This window comes from Ascaphus truei, chromosome 10 (assembly GCF_040206685.1).
Source record: "Ascaphus truei isolate aAscTru1 chromosome 10, aAscTru1.hap1, whole genome shotgun sequence".
NCBI lineage: Eukaryota > Metazoa > Chordata > Amphibia > Anura > Ascaphidae > Ascaphus > Ascaphus truei.
The window spans coordinates 48401292-48425624 of NC_134492.1; the positions used below are offsets into that span (position 1 = coordinate 48401292).

At 44.6% G+C, this 24333-nt stretch overlaps 1 protein-coding gene across 1 annotated transcript in view; it reads right to left on the reverse strand.

The window, feature by feature from the left end:
* LOC142503930 (uncharacterized) overlaps window positions 1-24333 on the reverse strand; it is a 37079-nt gene that overhangs the window by 10224 nt on the left and 2522 nt on the right. Inside the window, 2 exon segments of the mRNA XM_075616875.1 lie at window positions 21906-22053; window positions 23341-23538. Coding sequence (XP_075472990.1) covers window positions 21906-22053; window positions 23341-23538 — 346 coding nt within the window.

Below are 24333 nucleotides of genomic sequence, written 5' to 3' on the forward strand. Positions count from 1 at the left end.
TTAGTTCTTGGCATACAGGACGTTTGTACTGTCCCTTTAAGGGCACGTGCACACTCGCGTGCAGGCACGCTGAGACAGCCTGTGTAACCGGAGGAGGAAGTGAGGAGAGCAGCCTCACGTGGAGGAGAGCTGTGAGCCCCACAAGCAGGCCTCCAACACTGCCACTGTTTCTGTTAACCCCTGGAGGGAGAGTCAGCACGAGAGTCACGGTGCAGCAGGAATCACATCTCTGCAAAGACATCAGCAGCAGCCGGAAGACTCTTTGTTGCATTGCCTGTATTTGCCTTGCTGCTTGTAAGTAGGGCTCTGATTTTTCATATCTGGATGACCAGCGGTGTTCTCATTTGTCCAAACCATTTTATGGCATAGTTCTTTTTATTTAATAAATAGTTTTTATAGTCACTAGGAGTCTCTATGTTATATGTGCAGTGTGTGTATTAGTGTAGACCTGTTTTAACCCTACAGTGTTGCACTATGATCTGTGTCTGTTTGTGTTTTTTCCCCTATATGGCCTGTCAAGCAAGTGTGCTGATCCCCTGAGGAGTACAGGATTATCCAATGAACTTTTGGCGCCAGGTTTTTCTTTGTTTTCACTTTCACTTTCTCTGTCAGTACTGACAGTATTACTAGGCAGCCTTTATATATATATTTTGCAATTGTCACACTGGTGTTTTAGTCTTTAGCGCTTGTGCACATTTTTTCTTTTTCACAAGTATAAAATACAGATACTTACCTGCGTGCGTAGACATACACATGTATAGTCATACATGCATGGGCAGGAATATGGCCCTATGTATTAATGCACATACCCTATTTCATCGATTCTAAGATGCACCCTTGATTTAATGGTGCAAGGAAAGTAAGGGCAAACCTTAAATATACATAAATATAAACAAAAACAGATAAATATCACCAAGAGGAGATGCAGCTGGTGTGAGAGATTTCACAATCACTCAAAGTAACTTCTGGGGGAGGACACAGAGTGCAAAAACTTCCTCTCCAAGGTGGAAATAACACAAGGAATCTCAAATGGGCAGCATATGTAAAGAAAAAAGAAAAATAGTGCAACACAATTTAATTATAACATATAATCGAGCCAGGAGGCTCCAACACACTCACATGCTCCAAGATAAATAAAAGCAATTCAACCACTCTGGGTTCAGACGCTGTGTAAAAGACTCCAGTCAGCTGTTCCTCACTCTCCACTTCCGCATTCGATCGGCGTCTGACGTCACAAACCGGCTCCCTCAATCTCTAACAGCAAGGGGAGGATCATCTAACAGCAAGGATGTTAGGATACTACCTGGTTACATTATTCCCTACTAGGATACATCCATGTCTCATTGCCCGTTTGTTTTTGGTGCTTTCTTTGGGAGACGTGTATAGGGACTAGGGAAATACCATTAGATACCCTGTGTCTTTTGGGAATGGGCCTGAAGAAGGGGTTCATACCCCGAAACGTTGCCGCCCCCCTTTCTCCCTATACTTTTACGTTTGTTCATCCCACTCCTTCCCTTCCTCCCCCTTTTTTGTATTGTGGTTTTTTCACTCACTTTGTGTTTTGCTCATTAAACTTTTTGGTTCACCATTCCCCCATTTTCTTTCTTTTGTGTGCTGGTACATTTATTATTTTTTACCATTATTTCCTGTTTAACCACGAATTCTTTCAATAAGTTTGTAGTACACGCTTAATACACAGTTACATAGTAGGTGAGGTTGAAAAAAGACATAGGTCCATGAAGCTCAACCTACAGTATGCCAAAATTAAGACGACAGATACTTATCCTATATTTGTACTTACAGTATATTGATCCAGAGGAAGGAAAACAAAAAGAAACAGTAAAATATCATCTAATGATATCTCATAAGGGGAAAATAAATTCCATCCTGACTCCAAATATTGGCAATCAGATTACTCCCTGGATTAACATCCTTCCCATGTTTACTTATTTGGTATATCCCTGTATACCTTTTCTTTCTAAAAAGATGTCCATCCTTTTTTGAAGGGGCATTGTGGCAGGATGGCCTGTAGGCGAGGTCAGACAATAGTCCACACGTGTAGTTTCAGGTTGAAGCAAATATTTAAGGGTTTTATTTCTACACCGCAGAACTAAACAGTTGGGCACACTGTCCCTTTAAGGCAATACAAAACATAGGAAAATAACATCTACACCACATTGGGAAAACTTACTCACAACCCAAGCCCTATCTATCAGGCTGGCTGGCTATCTCCAGTTCGCAATCCTTTTAACATATATCACACACTCAGGAAACAATATTTAAGGTTCTTACTGTCCTTTCAGAAAGAGGTTTTGGAATCCGCCTGGCTAGCAGCTTGCATGCACCAGCTCTGAAGTATAAGACAGCCACCTGCTACAAGCATTGGCTTCCTTATATAACATGCTGATTGTCAGGTGTGTCTGCTTACCTCTTGATTACCCAACCATTCCTCCTGGGTTAACCCTCTGAGTGCTGGATGAAGGACTCGGACGTATATTACTCAGGCATAACTATTAATAGCTGTCTTCACCCTGTCACATACCTACCCTGTTTGTGTGTGGCTAGGGCCCCACACTTCTGAAGCCTGACCCTCCACTCCTCGTGACAAAAAAATCGTCATTTCCATTGTCCTTCCCAGGCCTATGCTGTATGTCAAAAGAGAAGGGCTGGAGGGCCATATACCACCGGGTCAACCTCGAGTTTGTGTCCTTCATGGTGTTTAACCATTTCAAGGGTGCGTGGTCAGTGACCAGGGTGAAGTGTACCCCAGAGACATAATGCCTCAATGAATTTATTGCCCATTTCTCAATTACAGAATACCTCACTTCCCTTGGGAACAGCTTCCTGCTGATGAACAATATGGGGTGTTCAACACCATCAAATTGTTGGGACAGAACTGCTCCCAGTACTACCTCGGAGGCATCTGTCTGAATTATGAAGGGCTCCTTAAAATTTGGGTTCTGAAGAGCAGGGCCCTCTGAGAGGCACTTCTTTAACCTTTCAAAAGCGCTTTGGCACTCCCAAGACCATCTAACTTGGGTCGGGGCACTCTTTTTTGTTAAGTCTGTTAGAGGTGCTGTAATCTCTGAAAAATTTGGTATAAACCGCCTGTAGTACCCTGCTAACCCAAAAAGGGAGCGGACCTGCGTCTTTGTCTGCGGGGTTGGGACTTCCTTTGTGGCGGCCACCTTGCTGGAAAGTGGCCTTACTATCCCTCTCCCAACGGCATAACCCAAATATTTTGTAGTGGCTTTTCCCATGGCACTTTTTTGGGATTTGGCAGTGAGCCCTGCTTCTCTTAAGAATGTTAGGACTGCCCTTAACCTTTTTATATGGGACTGCCAGTGCCTTCAATAGATGACGATGTCATCCAAGTAGGCAGCAGCATATGCCCTATGGGGTCATAGCACTTTGTCCATTAATCTTTGGAACGTGGCTGGAGCCCCATGTAACCCAAACTGCATAGTGACGAATTGGTATAAAAGGTGGGTGGCGAAGGCAGTTTTGCATTTGGATTCCTCTGCTAAAGGTATCTGCCAATATCCTTTCGTGAGGTCTAGGGTGGAGATATACTCTGCTTTTCCGAAGGAGTCAAGCAATTCATCTACCCTTGGCATTGGGTATGCATAAAACCTGGATACGGCATTTACCTTTCGGAGGTCCACGCAAAACCTCACCTTCCCATCTGGATAAGGTACCAAAACAATAGGGCTACAGCATTCGCTGTGGGACTCCTCGATCACGCCCAATTCCAACATGTCCATTATCTCCCTCTCTACAAGGTCTTTTCGGCCCTCTGGCAATCTATAGGGACACGACCATACTTTTACACCAGGTTCCGTCTCAAGCCTATGGGACACTAAATCAGTCTGCCCTGGCAGCTCAGAGAATACATCTGGAAACTGGTCACATAATTCCAGTAGGTCTGACCTTTGTCCCATTGTTAACTGCTCTCCCATAGGGACCTGATGGTCATTGTAAGTACTACCCTCTGGAGGCTGTGGACCCAAAGCCGTCTCTCCTTCCCGAGGGTGGATGAATAGCGATCTCATAGTTTTCCAGGGTTTCAGGGGGTTTACGTGGTAGATTTGTTTACCCTTCCTGGACCCTGGTTCAGAGATCTCATAGTCCACCTCCCCGGTGCTGCGGAGAACTTGGAAAGGACCCTGCCACTTTGCAAAGAGTTTACTCTCTGAAGTCGGTAATAGCAGCATTACTTGGTCCCCAGGTTGGAAGACCCTTATGCAGGCATTTTGGTTATACTGCCTCTCTTGATGTTCTTGAGCAGATTTAAGACTTTCCTTAGCAAACCGACCTATCATGTCTAGGCGATTTCTAAGGTCTATGACATATTGAAGTGTTTTCTTGGAGGGGAGGGCTCCTCCTCCCAGGATTCCTTCAGTAGGTCCAGAATAACCCGAGGTTGGCATCCATATAAGAGCTCAAACGGAGAGAAACCTGTGGATGCCTAAAGAACTTTTTGCACCGCAAACAATAGGAAAGGGAGAAGTTCATCCCAAGCTCGCTTTTCAGTATCCACAAACTTCCTAAGCATGGTTTTTAAAGTGCGGTTAAACCTCTACCAATCCATCAGTTTGAGGATGGTAGACCGAGGTCCGGACAGATTTCACCTCCAATAACTTCAGGACATCCTGCATTAACTTCACCATGAAGTTTGTTCCCTGGTCGCTTAACATTACCTGGGGCAGTCCTACCCGAGAGAACTGAGCCTGCAGCCTGTGAGCTACCTGTTTAGCAGTGGCTGATCTCAGAGGGAAGGCCTCAGGATATCTGGTGGCATAATCTGCGACAACTAGTATGTATTTATGTCAATTTGCAGAGGGTTCTAAAGCTCCTACCAGATCTACACCAATCCTCTCGAATGCGACTGATACCAAGGGCAGAGGAACCAAGGGAGCCAGCTTCTGTCCCTGTTGGCTAGATAACTGGCATTCAGGACATGTCTCACATAGTTTCATGATGTCACCATGTATGCCTGTCCAGTAAAACCGGGACGAGGTGCGGTCCGTGGTCTTATCTCTGCCCAGATGACCACCCCATGGGAGAGTATGGGCTAGGGTGAACACTGTTTTAATAAAAACTTAAGGACCAATATTTGTTGAATGACCTCCCCTGTTTCTGTAACCTTATTCACATGCTATAGGATGTCATTCAGTAGCTCAAAATGTGGAAATACCCTTTCACCTTGTTCATTCACTCTGTTATCGTTGACCCTTACCACCTTCTCAGATTGTCTAGCCAGAGTTGGGTCTTCCCTCTGCCTCTGACGGAAGCCAGGAAGAGCCAGGTCTGGCAAAATTCCCGTAACTTTGTTCCCCATCCTGGTCATTTCCTGCCATGACTTGCATTCTGTCGGGCTGACTGACGTTACCAAGAGTCCCAGCCTTTCTTAACCAGTCCTCTTTTTCCGCACGTCTCTGTTTACGTGTCTTTGGGACGCGGTGTGTATGGGGAAAAAATCTCTGGGGAAAAAGGGAACAAGTCTCCGGGCTTCCCCGGTACCGGAGAAGTAGGCTCCGTAGGAGTAGGGGCCAACAATGTTTTGAAGTAGGGCCAGTCTCGGCCAAGTAGAACCGGAGCAGGTAGCCAGGGAGCAAATCCTACTAGCAGTCTAGCCTCTCGATCATTGATGCAGAGGAGGATGTTCGCCGTTGGGTATTTCTTTGTATCCCCATGGATACATTCGATATTCCATGGAGCATCATAGGATAGTTGGTTGTTTGGAATTAGACCCTCTAGGATCAGGGGTTTTCCAGATACCAGGTCTACCAGGGCTTTTACTGTTTTCCCCTCCAGAGATGGTGGGACCAACCACGGATCGTGGTCCTCTCGAAGTGAAGCAGTGACAGTGGTTCTGCCATAGGAACAATCCATCTCATCCTCTCCTGAGTCAGCAAACTCGGTCATCACCCGGGGCTCTGGACGGGGTTCAGCGTCTGGACCTCTCCGCCGCGGGACGGGATCCTCCCTTCTGTTTGGTGGTGGAATCCTCTCCACCGGATGGGTGCCGGGAGTCCAGGCTCTCGGGGGATACCGTGAGTGGTGTCCTCCCCTTGGTGATCCAATGGCCTCAGGTCCGGGAAGGCGTCTCTGTGGGAGTCTGTACCAGGACTCCTCCGAGATGGGAAAGGGTCTTCTGACCAGGATGACTGGACCTCCCGAGCTGGTGGGTTGTAGACCCCTCGATTGTCTGCTCTCCTGCCTCTGGCATCACCGGAAGCAGCTGGTGTTTGCACGGACCGATCCCAGCTATCCTGACGGCTGTCATCACCAAGGAAGTTTTCCACCAAGCGGAGCGCTGAATCCAGGGAAGCAGCAGCATGCCTTTTTACCCAGGAGCGGGAGCAGGGAGGCAGTATTTGTATTAACTGCTCGAGCACAAACTGTTCAAGGATCTCTGCCTTGGTATGCTTCTCTGGTTGTATCCACCTGGTACATAAGTCTACTAAGCGGTGGGCTATGACCCGGGGTCTGTATCTGTTTGCGTATTTGACAGTTCGGAACCGCTGTCGGTAGGTCTCTGGGGTGAGGCCTAGGTGATCCAGAATAGCAGCCTTTAGTTGCTGATAGTCCATGGCCGCGTCTGCCGGAAGAGCCTGGTAGGCTGCCTAAGCTTCTCCAATGAGGAGTGGAGCCAGAGTCGTTACCCAGCGATCAACTGTCCAGCCGTGGGCCATGGCTACCCTTTCAAAACTGAGGAGGAATGCCTTGGGGTCTTCGGTTGGCTTCATTTTAGGCAGCATCACCGGTGGGTTATTTGTAATCTCTTGTCTGACTCAGGGGGGGGGAGGGGGACCTGGAGCAAACATATGGAGGAGCTTTTCTGTTTGCTGGGCCTGCTTGTGCAGGAACTGAGAAAACATTTCCTCCATTTTTTTCCCCCAATGTGTGGCCCTTTCGGATACAGGGGCCGTCCAGTCTCCCATTTCTGACACCACCTGTGGCAGGATGGCCTGTAGGCAAGGTCAGACAATAGTCCACACGTGTAGTTTGAAGTTGAAGCAAATATTTAGGGGTTTTATTTTTTCACCGCAGAACTAAACAGTTAGGCGCACCGTCCCTTTAAGGCAATATAAAACATAGAAAAATAACATCTACGCCACATTGGGAGAACTTACTCAAAACTCAAGCCCTATTTATCAGGCTGGCTGGCTATCTCCAGTTCCCAACCCTTTAACATATATCACACAGTCAGGAAACAATATTTAGGTTCTTACTGTCCTTTCAGAAAGAGGTTTCAGAATCCGCCTGGCTAGCAGCTTGCATGCACCAGCTCTGTAGTATAAGACAGCCACCTGCTACAAGCATTGGCTTTCTTAGATAACATGCTGGTTGTCAGGTGTGTCTGCTTACCTCCTGATTACCCAACCATTCCTCCTGAGTTAACCCTCTGAGTGCTGGATGAAGGACTCAGACGTATGTTTCCCAGGCATAACTATTAGTAGCTGACTTCGCCCTGTCACAGGCATAATAATGTTTACTTCCCGTACCATCCATTGACCATTTAATGGAAGATAAAATCTTGTTTGCCTTTGCAGCTAATACATTACTTTGGGCACTATTGCTAAGCCTGCTGCCTAGAAGCACTCCTAAATCCTTCTCTATCAAGGATTCTCGTAACATATCCCCATTTAATTTGTAAATTGCCTGTTTATTCTTGTTTCCCAAATGCATAACCTTACATTTATCTGTATTTAACCTCATTTGCCATGTGCTCCCAGAGAAACATTGCTGTTGCCTACGGGACATTTTTTAAATCCCTATATTTTATATTTTGATACTATTAAAAGTTTTTTTTTTAACATCGCTACATATTCATCTCTATCTACCTCCCATTCATCCATCTAAATAATTTTTCCCCATATGAGTGATCTTGAGTGCTTGTAAGTAGGGATTCTTTTCTGGATCACCACTCCCTCTGGACATTGTTATTCAGTTATTTTGTATCTATATGTATCTTTCCCTACTTCAACGTTCACTCATACTATTTTTGTACCCACTTACACCCACAAGGAGTGCTGGTATCCCATCATTCTTTCTATTAATTCAAGCTCCCCCATTTTATTTGTCAGGCTTCTTGCATTAGCAAGCGTTCATTAAATGTTTTTTTCCCAGTCTGTACTATTATCTTAAATGCTCCTGCCTTTCTACTCCAATTGGATTTCGTCTTTAGAAGCTTTCTAGTATTATCTGTATTTAATATGGGTGTCTCCCTGCTTGCCAAACTCCAACTTGAGCCCATTTTACCTCCATGACCCTTAATATTTCCCCATTCCCATTTATTCTAATTAGTTCGTTATATGTTTCTTGTCCCTTCCTTCTCCTTCGTAGTTTAAAAATCTTCTCCAACATTTTTTACAGTCTCCTTCCTTGCACAAAAGATTCCTCTTCATTGAGGTGCAATCCATCCCTACCATAAAGATAGCACCTCTCAGAAAAAGAGTCCCAGTGCTCCAAGAACCCCAAACCCTCCTTCCTACAACAGTTTCTTAGCCATGCATTAACCTCCCTTATCTCCAACTGTCTCCCTATGGCACTGGTATTTCAGAAGCTACTACCTTGGAGGTCCTTGCCTTAAGCTTGCGGCCTAGAGCCTGAAATCATTGGTTAGGACCCTCCATCTTTCTCTAACTTTGTTATTGTGTCAACATGTACCAAGACTGCTAGGTCAGTCCCAGCTCCATCCAACAATCCGTCTACCCGATCCGCAAAGTGCCAAATCCGAGCCCCTGGGAGAAAACAAACTGTTCGATTCATGCGATCATGACAACAGATTGCTTTATCTACCTTCCTAATAATGGAGTTCCCTACCACCACAATCTATCTTGCTCTCCGAGTATCCTGACTCCCCTCTGTGCTAGAACTATTCCCCTGGCTACTAGAGGAATCAGTCTCCCCCAGTCTTACCATTTCTGCCCTGACATCCCCAATAGCTTCACTTACTCAAGCAAATCAATTGGGAGGGGTTAGCTCAGAACTGGCCTTTCTTCCTCTTCCCCCTGATTCCCCTTCTAACTATTACCCAGCTATCTACCTGCTCCTCACTCACATCTCCACCCTCTGCACCACTAGTCCCAGGCAGGGCCTGCTCAGTGAGCACTAAACTCTGTTCAAGATTGTCAATGTTGCAAGTTTCCTCTTCAGATCAGCAAACAGAGACTCTAAAGAGACCACATGCTCACACTTCCCACAGCAGGATGCTCCCTGGAACAGCTGCTCCAAGTGCACATACATGTGGCAAAATGTGCATTGAGTGGCATTCTCAATCCTGCTCACAAAAAGTGCTAACAATTTACTGTACCTCAATATACTATACAGGTGCACCGACGAGTATTGAGTATTCTAAAACGTGCCTTGAAAAAGCTAGGGCTATCACCAACAAGACCCAGGTACATGCTGCAACATTTCAGTGACATTTCTGCAGACAGACTAATGGCCCATCGGATTAACACAGGGGGGGTCCCTGGCAGTCCCATTCAGTTTGACCCTCGCTGTGTTAATCCGATGGGCCATTAGTCTGTATGCAGAAATGTCACCGAAATGTTGCAGCATGTACCCAGCATGTACCTTGGTGATAGCCTCAGATTTTCCAAGGCAAGTTTTAGAATACTCGTCAGCGCACCTGCACCTAGTTTTACCGCTTCCTTGTTCCAACTCCTTCTGGTTCTACCTCCAGACTTAATACAACCAGTACTTGAAATAAACAGTAATTCAGACAAACAGATCAGGACACACAACATATGTTAATATGTATTAAATGTCATTTGCAAAAAAGGAGTGAATGAGACAATAGCATCCCTCCTCTATGTTATATCGTACAATTGTACATGTATCTTCCAATGCAGGAGAGAAATGGCTTACAAGTTCATTTGGTGAAGTCCAGGCTCCCCTTGCTGCCTAACCATCACAAAACTGCAGAGACGGAGTGCACGGCGGATGATATCATGGAGGCGACTGCACCACTCAAAGGCCAGATCCCCGCTGGCTATTGCATCGCCCACTGTGGCAGACGCTGCAGTGACAAGAGCCGCCCCACAATGGGGCCGGACCCGCCACGCTGCTCTGACAGAAACTCCTGCTCTATAAAAAAATTAAGATCAGGAGTCGCGACGGTGCGCTAGGCCATGCCTCCCGGCGATTCAGCCAATGAGTGCGAACCTGCCTGGTGATGTCACGGCCGCGCCTCCCCCCCCGCCTTTCCCCCTGCAGCTCTCTGCAGACCGGGGGACTCGGCTGCAGGCGCGCGTGCAGCGCAGGCAGCGGGCCGCAGCCAAACACACAACGACAGACAGATGTAAGGAGACGGACACCCTCGGATCTGCAGGACTTTCGTAGTAAAACCACACTTCCCCTTTAAAAAAAGTGTGAATGCTGTTTTGCTATGAAGATATTGTGAGTTGGATACCACTTGTTTATAGATGATATATTTTATTAAATTGTATTACACCATGGGCTTTTGTGTGCTTCCTTTTGTCTATCTCTTTGTTTAAAATTGTCTTGAATACGAATCCATATTTGTTACCCAAAATCTTCCTTGAGGCCAATACCAAAGAGTTATGAGGATTTGTACTAGAGAGCCTTCCCCCCCCCCCCCCTCCTATACATTTTCAAAGCGTGGATATAACAACATTTAATAACAACTGCAATCTCCCAAGTTCAGAAAATAAAGAGTTGATTTTATAGAAACTAATTAGAACAAAATGTATCAATCTTCCAAATACAATCTGGGAGCCCGGTTTATTACTGTTCCAGATGTAAGAAAAAGCACTGATCTGTAGACTTACAAACATAGAAGACAAGAGAGAAAACAACAAAAAAAAAGAGAAAAAAGAAACAGTGTAATACGTTCCAAAAGTTTAATTTGGCAGCGCATAAAAATACACAGAGGCTGTAAATCATTTTCCGCTTATCTCACTCCTTGGTAACAACGTAAGCACTTCCGTCTGAAGCTCAGCCGGTCTGCAGTCGCGTCTCCTAGCTTGGACAGCCGATTCCGGATCTCAGCAGTTGCTCTCCTGACGTGATCCCTCACTGTGTTGCGACTAGCCACCCCAACAAATACCCTGAATTTGTCAATTCTCCAATATCTGTAATTCTTCTCCGGTGCCAAAGATCTTTAGCGGAAGTCTCATATGATTTAGTATAATCCAACAGGTTTCATCAATCCTGTTTTTTGGCTTCCTCAGTAGTCCCATTAGTAAGAAAGAACAAATATAGGATAAAGTATCTGTCACATAAATTACCATAGGTTGAACTTGATGGACATATGTCTTTTTTCAACCTCATCGACAATGTTTATTTTTTTCTCTTTTTTGTTTTCTCTCGCAAATTTTATTGTGTGATTTAATTCTAAAAACATTCTATCACAAATCCTATTATTTATAGAAGGATAGAAAATCTCAAACAACTTTGAGCCCCAAGAATGTTCCAACCTAGAGGTAAAAAGATTAAATGAATGATCATATTTTGATCGCCACCCTCTCGTCACGTGGGATGTATCCAATGTGTTCAGTGTAGTGTTTGCACATACTGTATATATGAGCTGCACACCGAAGGAATCTTTATTCTAGAGTTGAGAATAATTCAGTTGTTTGAATTATGTTTTGATAATATTATGCAAAGTATGTTATGTATTTTTTGGTTTGCACATGTGGTCTACAATATGGGTAATGAACCACGAGAACATTATGCGTCAAAATATCTGAACACATTAGGAATATCCGTAATGGTGCTTATTTACATAGTGTCTCAACGGCATTATTTGTAAGTACAGAGTCAAGAAAGTGCAAGTCTTTCTTTCATAAGAACTGAAGCAGTTTGCTTACATTCTCTCCTGGACAACAAATTAAGATGATTGCCCCCTCATGTATCTCTCTGGAAATATGAATTACAGAACATGTTCCTTATGCTCTTAGTGAGCAATTATATATTATCCTATACCATAGGGATTAATTATATTTTGTGTGTGTGTCTATATACATACATACATACATACATACATACAAACATATGTGTGTGTATATATACATATATGTATATATATGCGCGCATGTGTGTGTATGTATATAGGAGGGGACAGAGAGAGATGGAGAGACAGAGGGAGAGAGATCGCGAGAGGGAGATCAAGAGATATAGAGATAGATAAGATAGATAGATAAGAGAGAGAGAGAGAGAGAGAGAGAGAGAGAGAGAGAGAGAGAGAGAGATGGACTTATTCATAAAACTTGATAAAATCAGTGCATTGCCAAGTGACTTTGCATTGTTTTACCACACTAAAAAATGTGTGTCAAAATGGTATTCACCAAGAAAACACATACATTTTTTCAAAGTTCATACAAAAAATAAATAAAGATCGCAGTACTTGGTTTGTTTAAACTGCGGCCTGGAAGAGCTGCACAGAGACGCTGCAAAGGGCTGTTAGGCCTCAGAGGTGGGTAGCGGGGGAGGGGCGGTTAACCCCTTAATTATTATAGCGGTTACTAACCAACTTTTATTTACTTTATGTTGGCTGGTTTTATTGTTAATCGTTAAATGCACTATACAGGCATACCCCGCATTAACGTACGCAATGGGACCGGAGCATGTATGTAAAGTGAAAATGTACTTAAAGTGAAGCACTCCCTTTTTCCCACTTTTGATGCACGTACTGTACTGCAATTGTCATATACGTGCATAACTGATGTAAATAACGCATTTGTGTAACAGGCTCTATAGTCTCCCCGCTTGTGCACAGCTTCGGTACAGGTAGGGAGCCAGTATTGCTGACAGGCGCATGCGTGAGCTGCTGTTTGCCTATTGAGCGAAATGTACTTACTCGCGAGTGTACTTAAAGTGAGTGTCCTTAAAGCGGGGTATGCCTGTAATCCATACCTGGATATTGGTAATTTTGGCCATTACTGTACTGTATGTATTGGGGTGGGGGGGGGGGGGTTGTATTTAAGATTTGCATTGAAAAAAAAAAATTATGCAGAAAAGCGCTACTAGCCATCTTTGGTTAATAGCGCTTTTACCCATTCCTGTTGTTGGTACAGGCGGTGGGTGAAGGTGACCTGCCAAACTCGTTCAGGAAGTGCATCTCCCTGAGCGGTAACGCTCCTGCTCAAACACACCGAGCGGGCCCTGAAAAAAAGCTCCAACTTGCGCTTTTGATGAAATCACCCTATTCTAGCATCTTCGATGGGATTTGCAAGTAGGACTTAGAATTTTAATTTTTATTGCGTTGGATGGAAGCCGGGAGTCTCCGGAGCTGATTCACATTAATTCCAGCTCCGGAGACCCCTGCTTCCATCCTATGTAATAGAAATACATTTATAGGCAGCTTCATTACCATAGCGGCTAACTGCTAAGCCAGGCCTGCACAACTCCAGTCCTCAAGGGCTGCAAACAGGCCAGGTTTTCCGGATATCCGTACTTCAGCATAGCTGGCTCAATTAGTGGCTCAGTCATATTGAGCCAGCTGTGCTCAAGTAGGGATATCCTGAAAACCTGGCCTGTTTGCGGCCTACGGGGAGTGGAGTTGTGCAGGCCTGCGCTAAGGTAATGAAGGGGTTAAACACCAGTGCCCAGTTTATTGGGTGTAGCGGGGGTGGGTGAAAGTGGTATTTGGCCGATGGTGGGTGTTTATGCCGGGAGGGTATGCGGAAGGAGTTAACCCCTTCATTACCACAGTGGGAGCAAAGGTAACCACAATGGCAATGGATGGGAACCCTACACACACACACCCCTCCCCCAGGGTGCAGGGAACCTTACGGAAGAGTTTTACCCTGGCCGGGACTCAGCCCGGAATCTCCTGGAACTCAAATCGGTAAAAAATTTAATACGCCGCCACCGCTACATTCGTTTCTTAGAACTTGGTCCCTTCTGATGGCGAGTCAGCCCAAATCTCCTGGAACTGAAATCGGCATAAAATCCCAGCCGTGACCACTACGTTCGTTGCCGAAAACGTGGTCCCAAAATGCTGGACTTTGAAAAGCCCAACGGTACTCTTTCGGCTCGGACTCAAAGGCAACAAACAATCTGATTGGCTCATGGCTTCTTATAGTATTCCCCGCTTCATTCATAAAATAGAAGCAGACCGGACGGCCAATCAGCGCGTGGGAACTTTCTCACTAAAATAACTGACGACCTCCATGCTGCCAAAGGCAGAGGTCATTACACTACATTACACATCTCCTCTTACCTCTCCCATCGTACTTTCAGTGTCTCTTTTGCTAACACCTCCTCCTCCTCTATTGATCTCTCTGTGGAGGTACCCCAGGGCTCTGTCCTGGGACCCCTTCTCTTTTCTCTTTACACACTCTCTCTAGGTGACCTAATCACATCTTTTGGGTTTAAATATCACTTCTATGCTGAAGACACACGAATTTACCTTTCAACCCCTGACCTTACACCTGCTATACAGACCAAAGTTTCTGAATGTCTCTCTGGAATATCATCCTGGATGGCCATCCGCCGACTGAAACTTAACATGGCAAAAACAGAGCTCCTTATACTTCCTCCAAAACCTGGCCCTACTACCTCCTTCCACATTACTGTTGGAAATACGATCATTCACCCAGTAGCCCAAGCACGCTGCCTAGGGGTTACACTCGATTCCCCTCTCACATTCTCCTCTCACATTCAAAACAATTCTAAAACTTGTCACTTTTTCCTCCGCAATATCACAAAGATACGCCCTTTCCTCTGTTACTCGACTGCTAAAACTCTGACTCAGGCCCTCATTCTCTCACGTCTCGATTACTGCAACCTCCTGCTGTCCGGCCTTCCTGACTCTCACCTGTCTCCCCTACAATCTATCCTAAACGCTGCTGCCAGAATCACTCTACTCTTTCCTAAATCTGTCTCCGCGTCTCCCCTCCTGAAATTCCTCTCCTGGCTTCCGATCAAATCCTGTATCTCACACTCAATTCTCCTCCTCACTTTTAAAGCGTTACACTCTTCTGCCCCTCCTTACATCTCAGCCCTAATTTCTCTCTCCCGCTTTAAACCTTTCTCACTTTCTGCCCCACACCTCTGGAATGGCCTTCCCCTCAATACCCGACTAGCACCCTCGCTATCCACCTTTAAGACTCACCTTAAGACACATTTGCTTAAAGAAGCATATGAATAGCACTGTGGATAATCCTGGACACATGATACATAAAGCTTGGCCCCCTGCAGATGCACTTACTAGAATTCCCTCCTACTGTCTCTATATGTTCCCCTACCTACCAATTAGATTGTAAGCTCCTCGGGGCAGGGACTCCTCTTCCTTAATGTTACTTTTATGTCTGAAGCACTTATTCCCATGACCTGTTATTTATATTATTTGTTATTTATATGATATGTATTACTACTGTGAAGCGCTATGTACATTTATGGCGCTATATAAATAAAGACATACAATACAATACAATTCCCTCTCCTCGAGGGATACACATTTATCCGTGTCTCATTCTCCTTTACAAGTTGTGTTGAAGCGGGGCGCCCTAGTGCTGAGTTTCAAGGGGAAGTATTGCTGGGGCAATGTGCCTACATGTATCCGAGAATCAAGCATGATTCCCGGACACATTTATTGGGGTACCGGTAACTCTGGACCCCATCCTCCTAGGCACATTCTGTCAATGGTTTCTCCGCAAAACTCCCCTTGAAACTCATACACTAGCAATCCCTGCTTGATTGCATGCCCGGAAAGGGAAAAACACAAAAAAAGTTTTTTATTACAGTTTTGCAAACACAGTTCAATGCAATAATACGGTTACTGGATCCAAGAGCTAACTCTCTTGGACCCTTATACCCAGAGCAGGGGTAACCAAACAGGCTTGACCTTAATTATATAGCCTGGTTACCCCCTCCCGTCACAATAAGTTTGTCTCCTTTTTCTTTTATTCTTTATTTGTAATCCAATTCAAGGGGCGAATGTTGTCCTGTCGTCTACTTGGCTTCAAATGAGATGGGACAGGCCTTATACAAGGCCTGTAACGTCACATATGAGTGTCAAATGGTACATCCCCAATCCAAATGGCTGGTGTACCATGTGACAGGGTTTATTTTTTTTTTTTAAAGGATGTGACATCACATCCTTAAAAAAAATATGGATGCCATCACATGGTACAACAACCAAATCGGATTGTGAGATATACCATGTGAGGCATCATTTTTTTAAAAAGAATGTGACGTTATCTTAAAGGGATGTTGTCACATCCTTAAAAAAAAAAAGCGGCTGCCACCACATGGTACTTCAACCAATCGGATTCTGAGATATACCACATGGTACAACCCCCAGTCACGTGACCGGGAGATTTAAACGCAAATGAGAAACCTAGCACCCCATACCGGGCCTGTATATTGGGAAGCTGGAGGTCCACGAGGCTGAAATCAATATGGTTGAGCTCCAGAGACCCCTGCTGGAGTACACAGCTATTAAAATGTAAATAAAAGCAGTTCAATCGCCTGTGAGAGTTGTGCAGAGAGATACGGGTCTCTCTATGCAGCTCTTACAGACTGCAGCCAGATCGCACAGGGGAGAACATTGAAAGGCTGAGATACATACATACACCTCAAATTATTTAGGCTATTGTGGGTGAAAAGGTGAATAAAAACCCTCCACTGTATAGCATATAAAAATATTAGTTGTGAGCACATTCACATGTCTTAGGCAGGTCTGCAACCCTGCTTTTCACCATTATCACCTAGCACACAGTGCTTCCACTGCAGCAAGGGATTCTGGGAAATGACATGCAAATGAGCACACAGTGCCACCTTTTATCTTAAAGCCATTATTACATGACACCCTTAAGCCAAAGCTCGCTGTTTTAAACACAGCTTTTAAACATAGCCTGGGATGAGATGCAAAGCCAGTGAACCCACTCACAGACAGTCTGTGTATACACATATACACGTGTGTATATATATATATATATATATATATATATATATATATATATATATATATATATATAATATATATAATATATATATATATAATATATATATATATATTATATTTACATACATACAGCTGAAACCCGTTATAAAGCGGGGCTTGGTGTCCACATAATGCGCCCGCGTTATAACGGGATCACAGCGAAAAAAATGGCTGCCGCAATCAGGAGTTCCATGTTCCATGCATGACCTACAATTAGGGAGGGTTTGCCCACACCCAAGATGGCCCCCCACTGCTGCGAGAGGATGCACAGCCCGGAAGCAAGTGACGCGGGTGGTGAGAATGGAAGAACCGGTAACCGTAAGTAACTTGTCATTATTCCAAGCTGAGGAGACTCCATTCAAAGTGAAGGCGGAGAGATAGCGAGGCTTCTGTGTACCCTTACCGGCACATGTCCAGAAAGACTCAAACAAAAGTGTGTGTTCCATGCATGAATGGAGGCGACTGCATAACTCTAACAGCAACAGACAGTGCAGGTAGGCAAAGCACGCTGATAATTAATACAGTTCAGGGAAGCCGGGCAGCAGTTCACATCTCACCGGTCGCACTGGCGGTTCGTGCAGTGGTTAAACAGGCTACTCATGTCATCAAATTCCTCTCGCGTGACCCGGCTCCGGTGTGGAAGCAAACTGGGGCAGTGGGCGGGATCATGTGGCACATGACTTTCCCATTGGGGGAGGATAGTGTGCTGTGTGACATCAGGGAGGAAGCCGTTGAGCAGGGCAAAGTGCGAGGTGCCGCGGGGATGGCAGATGTGAGTATCTAATGTGATCAGTGATAGACTGCAAAAAGCTGTGGCAGGCCCAGGGAAAGAAGGAGAAGTAATCGGGAGCCATGCTCAGACCGCGTTATAAGCAGATACACGTTGTAGCGGATCACGCTATAACGGGATTGAGCTATATATACACACACACACACAAACAGGCAATGTCAATGCATTTTGGAACCAATAAACCACTTTTATGTGATCAACTCTTGTGCTGTGCCGGTATATTAGATCTCTAGGGATCCTCACAGACTTTAACTATTTACCCTTTACTGTGTACCCCACTTGCCTCTGCTGAGGCTTTTTTTCAGTGTACTCTCTCTCTCTCTCATATCATTTATGTATAAAAAGAGAAGTGATTTTTAGAATCTCATTCTCCCTACCTTTGCATACAGAATGCGATGGTCTTTTAGGCCATCTATGGCTGAATCAGTCTAAAGGACATTTAAATGTTATTCAACAGTATGTACTGTATTTATAAAAACAGGATATCTAGTAGAAATCCGTATATTAGATGTTTTAAGGTAATACTACACATTTTTAACAATGTCATCAGATGACGTCCCCACCACCACCACCACCTGACGAAGTAGCCGAGTACCTGCATGTAATGGCCGTCTCTGTGGGATTTTTGGGACCGTTGGGATATCAGTGTATTGGACTCTATCCCAGTATCCTGTTTTTTACTGCTTTGTAAGATATTTGCCTGCATTTTATTATTAAATTTGGCTGGCATTGTTTTCCTGTGTGCTGTTATTTGGATCCCTTTTTTAGGAGGTCTAAGATAGTTGAAGAGGTTTGGAGACCTCTGGGTGGACAGCTGCAAGGAACGATATCTCCGGTGAAAGCGGGTGACTACAAGCACTAGCCATTGCTAACAAGACAGTGGATGATTCGCACTGGACTTTCTTTTGGACTGATAAATTTGATCAGTTTGATAGCATAATTTTGGGGGGATTGTTGTGTAGTATCACTGTTCATTTTATGCCTTTATTAATGTATTAATCTATTTGTTATTTTATAACAATTAGGGATGTTTTCCATTTTCTTGTGGCTTCTTTTTAAGCACACGACCTGCACCATCTACTGTATATTTAGATTATAGCCATTAGTCTCAGATTATATCCATTAATGATTATGTTTAAATTACCATGTGCTTGTGGTTTAAACAATGAGTGCTAGGGATTTTTCCTAAATACATTAACAACTGGTGCATGATAACAACATTTCCTTCAGGAAATAACTTCTTTCATAAACCTAATAGAAACTAAAATTTTAATGTAAATCTGGAGGTTTCCAAATTATTTAGATAAACTAATCATTGCAGAACTCAGGGAGGAGATATACTAATTCTGACCCATGGTTCAAGTAGATACAGCTCAACCCCGTTATAGCGCGGTCCTCGGGGGCCACCTGATCCGAACGCGCTATAACCAGGGTCGCGCTAATTTGAAAAAAAAATGGCCGCCACGCGCCCGATCGGGAGGAGGGAGGAAGAGGTGGAGTGAGGCGCCGGCAGGCAGCCCTACACATCCCCCAGCAGCTACCGTAACTCCCCTCACACTTCCCCCAGCAGCCTCACTTCACCCTGCCAGCCCCGCTCCAACCCCCCCCCGCCAGCCCCGCTCCGACCCCCCCCCCGTCAGCCCCGCTCTGATGCCAGCCCCGCTCCGACCCCCCCCACCAGCCCCGCTCTAATGCCAGCCCCGCTCCGATCCCCCCACCACCCCGCTCCGAAGCCAGCCCCGCTCCGATCCCCCCCGCTAGCCCCATTCCGATGCAACCCCGCCAGCCCCGCTAATATGCCAGCCCCGCTCCGATCCCCCTGCCAGCCCCGCTCAGATGCCAGCCCTGCTCCGAACCCCCTCCCCCCGGCAGCCCCGCACCGATCCCCGTTAGCAGCCGACACCAAGGGTAGGGGGGTAGGGGGGCTGTGTGTGTGTAGTGTGTGCAGTGTGTTGTGAGTGTGTGTGCAGTGTGTTGTGAGTGTGTGTGCAGTGTGCTGTGAGTGTGTGCAGTGTGTTGTGTGTGTGTGCAGTGTGCTGTGAGTGTGTGCAGTGTGCTCGGAGTATGTGCAGTGTGCTGAGTGTGTGCAAAAAAATGTTTTTTAAATTTAATATTCGGGTCCACGCTCAAACCGCGTTATAGCGGATTGCGCTATAACGGGGTTGAGTTGTAATTATCATTTATATTACTCCCCTGCATAACATGGAGATTTCCACCTGTAGAATGTCCTTTTCACCTCTCTCATCCTGTTCTTGCTCACTCATTGAAACAATATCTAGATTTTCATTATGGAGGGCAGTAAATACCAGTGGAGGATTAATCACATTTGTTTGAATTTGCACAATATATTGTAAGGTCAAAAAGTTATTTTTTAACATGTATAGTCTTTCTTAACCACGTGTAAGGATCCGTGATCCGCGGCGCGCTCTGCGCAGTGCCCACCTACCCCAACCCACGATCGGGTCCCGCTTCCTCCTCCCGTGACTTGTCCCGCACTGCCGCTGGTACCACCCGTCAGCATTGGGGCCCACGCGGACCCGGCACCAGAGGAAATGCTGTCCCCACTGGCCCCACCTCCAGGTTACGCCCGCGCGGTGACATCACCGGCGCACAGCGCGCACATGCCGAATCAACTCCAGGGCCCTGCCTAATACGCCACAGCTGCTGCTAACGCCCACCCAGCCAATCACAGTGAGGGATACTGGTGAGTCCTACCTGCCTGCAGCTCATTGGCCTAATGTTCCTTTATATGCTCAGCCAGCCCTCTGGCAAATCGGCTGAGCATAACACTTTATCTGTGCGACGTGCTGTCTTTGTTCAGTATACAGCCTGTGCAAGTCTCAGATGCGAAGTCCTGGCAGCCGGAGATCCTCCTTACAGCACTTCCGCCCTTAGCCCTGTGTCAACCGGATGTGACGTTGATGGGAGCAGAGACGCAGAGGGGAACAACACACTGTGTACCGGTGAATTGCTCTTACCTTATCGGGATTTCGTACAGTGACTGTACTTATATATCTTATGTGAGTGCATATCCATATGTTTTATTTGTGATGATCTCCAATACATTTTAAGACGTTATTGCGCTATTTGGTGTTTCTTATTATTCCTGGGTATTTGTGCGGTGGTGGAGAGAAATTGAAAGGGGTCTACACCTGTGGATATCCAGTTTCATTGCTCTAATCAGAGAGAGGAGTGTCTCTGTAATGCCTAACTTATGAGAAGAAAATTGTGAGCGGATGACCTTTACACTTGAAAGAAAGAGTTGAGACTATACTATACTATGTTGCCTTTATTTTTCTTTTACATATGACCACGTGAACATTGGCGCTCCCCTGAATCTTTGAGGAATTCGACGTGCTGACTGCAATTCCTGCCTTCTTGTCTTGAACCTGTGTCTACTGATCCTAGCTCTGTCTTGTCTGACCTTGGCTTTCTCTGGACTCCTCACTTCTCTACTCTTGACCTCGGCATACCAACGACGATCCGCACATCTCCAACCCCGACCTCGGCAAGTACCTTCGATGACTCTGACCTCTCTAACCCCGACCCGGCTACCTTACCCAATCTACAGTCCAGACGCGCTCTCGCAGCTGGAGGTTGGTATTTTCTTAATCCCCACACCGGTCCCTTGGTCATGTCCTGTTTGTGGTGAGCACTTAGTTACACCATGTCAGTGCTGGGAAGTCCTATCCGTTCCAAGTCAACAGAAAAATCGCGACCATGCTTTGTGATAGCAGCAGCCCCTTGGAAATAGGCAAAATGTCCTTGCATACAGTGTACACCATAAGTATGCCACACATACGCTGTACGTCATACGGGCCTCAGGTATGTCAGAAGGGCATCCGGTATGGTGCATGTAATAAAGTTATCCGTTATGTTACCCGTACGCTGTAGCTGAAAAGGGTACTGAAGCATCTTTTGTTCATTTGCCTTAACTCAAAATGAATAGATACAACCTTTCACATATAACATATACAATAATTTAATTTGAGTTTTTAACCACAAATATTTATGTTTACATAACGGTTCTTAATAACTTGGAAGGTGTACGTGTTCTGCTAACATAGAAGGAGTAACGCCAGCATTTTGTCTCTGCGTATTATATCTGAATTGTGTGTCCTCTTTCTGACATAAACCTTGAATTTTATATTTTAATGAAAATTCCTGACAAAGAAAACATATTTTTACCTGAACTTATGTTTGCTGGGATTCCCAAAGTATTCAGTGTTTGGTGATTCTTCATCATCCCGTCCGTGTAAAGCTCCTTATGTCCTTCTAGAAACTCCCACTCCTCCATGGAGAAATAGACAGAAACATCGTCACACCTTATAGGCATCTGAAAGACAAAGAATCCCCCAACTTAATATCCCCGCAGACATAATTATTACCCATTTATTTGTAAAGCGCCAACATACTCCACAGCACGGTACAATAGGGGTACAGAAGAGATATATATTACATAAAGAGAATGACATACAGTACAAATAAGGACAGGCAAGCACAAACAGATAAAGAAGGTAATGATGGGCCCTGCTCCTTGGTCCTGTAAGAATGTTTTACTTATGAAAAGCCAGGTGAGCAAAGGAGAGGAAAATACAAATACATAGAGCAAAGTTTGCTAAAGACAAGGCTGGATGAAGATATAAAGATGGTAAAATGTAACAGTCCAGCTCCCAGTCAGGCCCGGCCTTGTGTGCTGTGCTCCAATTGACAATTTTTTTTTTATAGATAGGTTGCCAGACGTAGATCCCGCGACTAAATGCGCACAAGATCGTAAGAGAAAGTTATAGACTAACCAAGATAACTATATTTCGTCAATAGTACAGCACAGTCAGCAAAGCAAGTTTCGTAAAGGAAATGCTGCATGCCATGGTCCATAACTATACTATGTCTGGATCAAGTTACCATCATCGGGATAATTTCAATTTTTTTCTGGTTCTATAGACTTGTATTATATGAAGTTTATTATTTTAGAACCAATAGTTATTGTTTGGAGGGAAAAAAAGACTGAAATATTGCTCTCCGTTCTGTAAAAGTTCTGAAAATTCTGTTGTTAATTAGAAAAATAAGTATCATACACCAATAGAAGCGGAAGAAATTGAGGATTAAAGGAAAAAATATAAAATGTTCATCTTGCTGCGTAGCAGAAAATGATCTTTGTTTTAATATTACTCTCGAGCGCGTGATGCCCTAAACAAATTGCAGCGCTTATTTAAAGGGTTATATACGCATTTCTAAATACTTTATATATCACTTTTTACATTGTCAATAATTATATCGACAACAGTATTAATATTATTAATTTTTTTGTTTCAAGAGATGATGTAATTAAGAATATGAAATATGAAAAACAAATATACACAATAATAATAACAAAGTATCTAAACAAAAAATATATTTTGCAAAATATTCTAATAAAACAAATATTTAATTCCCAAATTTCCATTTTTATAAATATTTATATTGAGATCACTGTTACGGTAGGTACGGCGCCATTTGTGTTGCCGCCGTGATTGTCGGGACGTCAAATCAGCTGTTTTACTTTCACTGGAGGGGCTCCACTGCCAGTGTGTTATTTTGGGCCTCGTAAATTCTAAGGGGGGAGTGGGGGAGCTGCCCTCACCTCTCCAGTCAACAGGTGAATGATTTTGTTGATGTGATCCAGGATCTTCTCAGACATCAGCTTCTCGTCATTGCTTCTCTCATGTATCAGGGAGTTAGGCTCCATGACGGGTCTCTGAGTCCTGCCGAATCCTTCTTGGACACACGGACATCTGCTGCCTGTGACAGGCTCAACATGCTTCTTCACAACTATATAATCCTACATATTGAGAGAGGCAGTAATAAATATCACTGTGCAGCGCCAGAGACAAACGTTGATATGTCTCATAATCCTGCAGATCTGTTGGTTATCAGTGAGAGGGGCAAATCTTGTGTTAACAGCTCTATACTCACGTAATCTATTCAATGGCCTCCCCACCAATTCTGTCTATTGCATCACTAACTTGTCTGCACCAAAGTCACGGACTCTACTGTGTACGAAAATGAGTACAGGAGCATGAAGATCATGAATTGTATAAACATCACATTAAAAATAATATTATCATTACAGGGCCTGTGCCATTATGTGGATATTACAGAATAATGCAGCACAGAAACACAAAAAAAACAATTTTCTAATATATGTATAATATATGCAGTGGGCCCAGTACTGTATCTCCCTCAACGCAAACATATCTCCTCCTGGATCCAAATATATCCAATCACTAGGTCCATCTCCTCTGCCCAACTACATCCTCCCCTGGCCCTATCTAACTCTGTGCTCTCCTGCTGTCCCATTGTGTCCATATGTGGACTGAAGAAATTACAGTGCGCAACTAAAGTGATTCTCTACTGTACAAATAACTACTTAGATACCCAATAACACCTCTGTGATATATTATTAAATAAATCAACAACCTCTGACTGTTGAGTTGGCGTCTGCAGCCGTTATGTGCATAGAGGCTCAGCACCCCTAGATGACAGTGAGACAGAAAAAACAGCGCTGTTTTTTCTGTCTCAATGTCCATATGTGGTCATGGAATCTCCATATGACCAAACATCTTGCCTGTCCTTG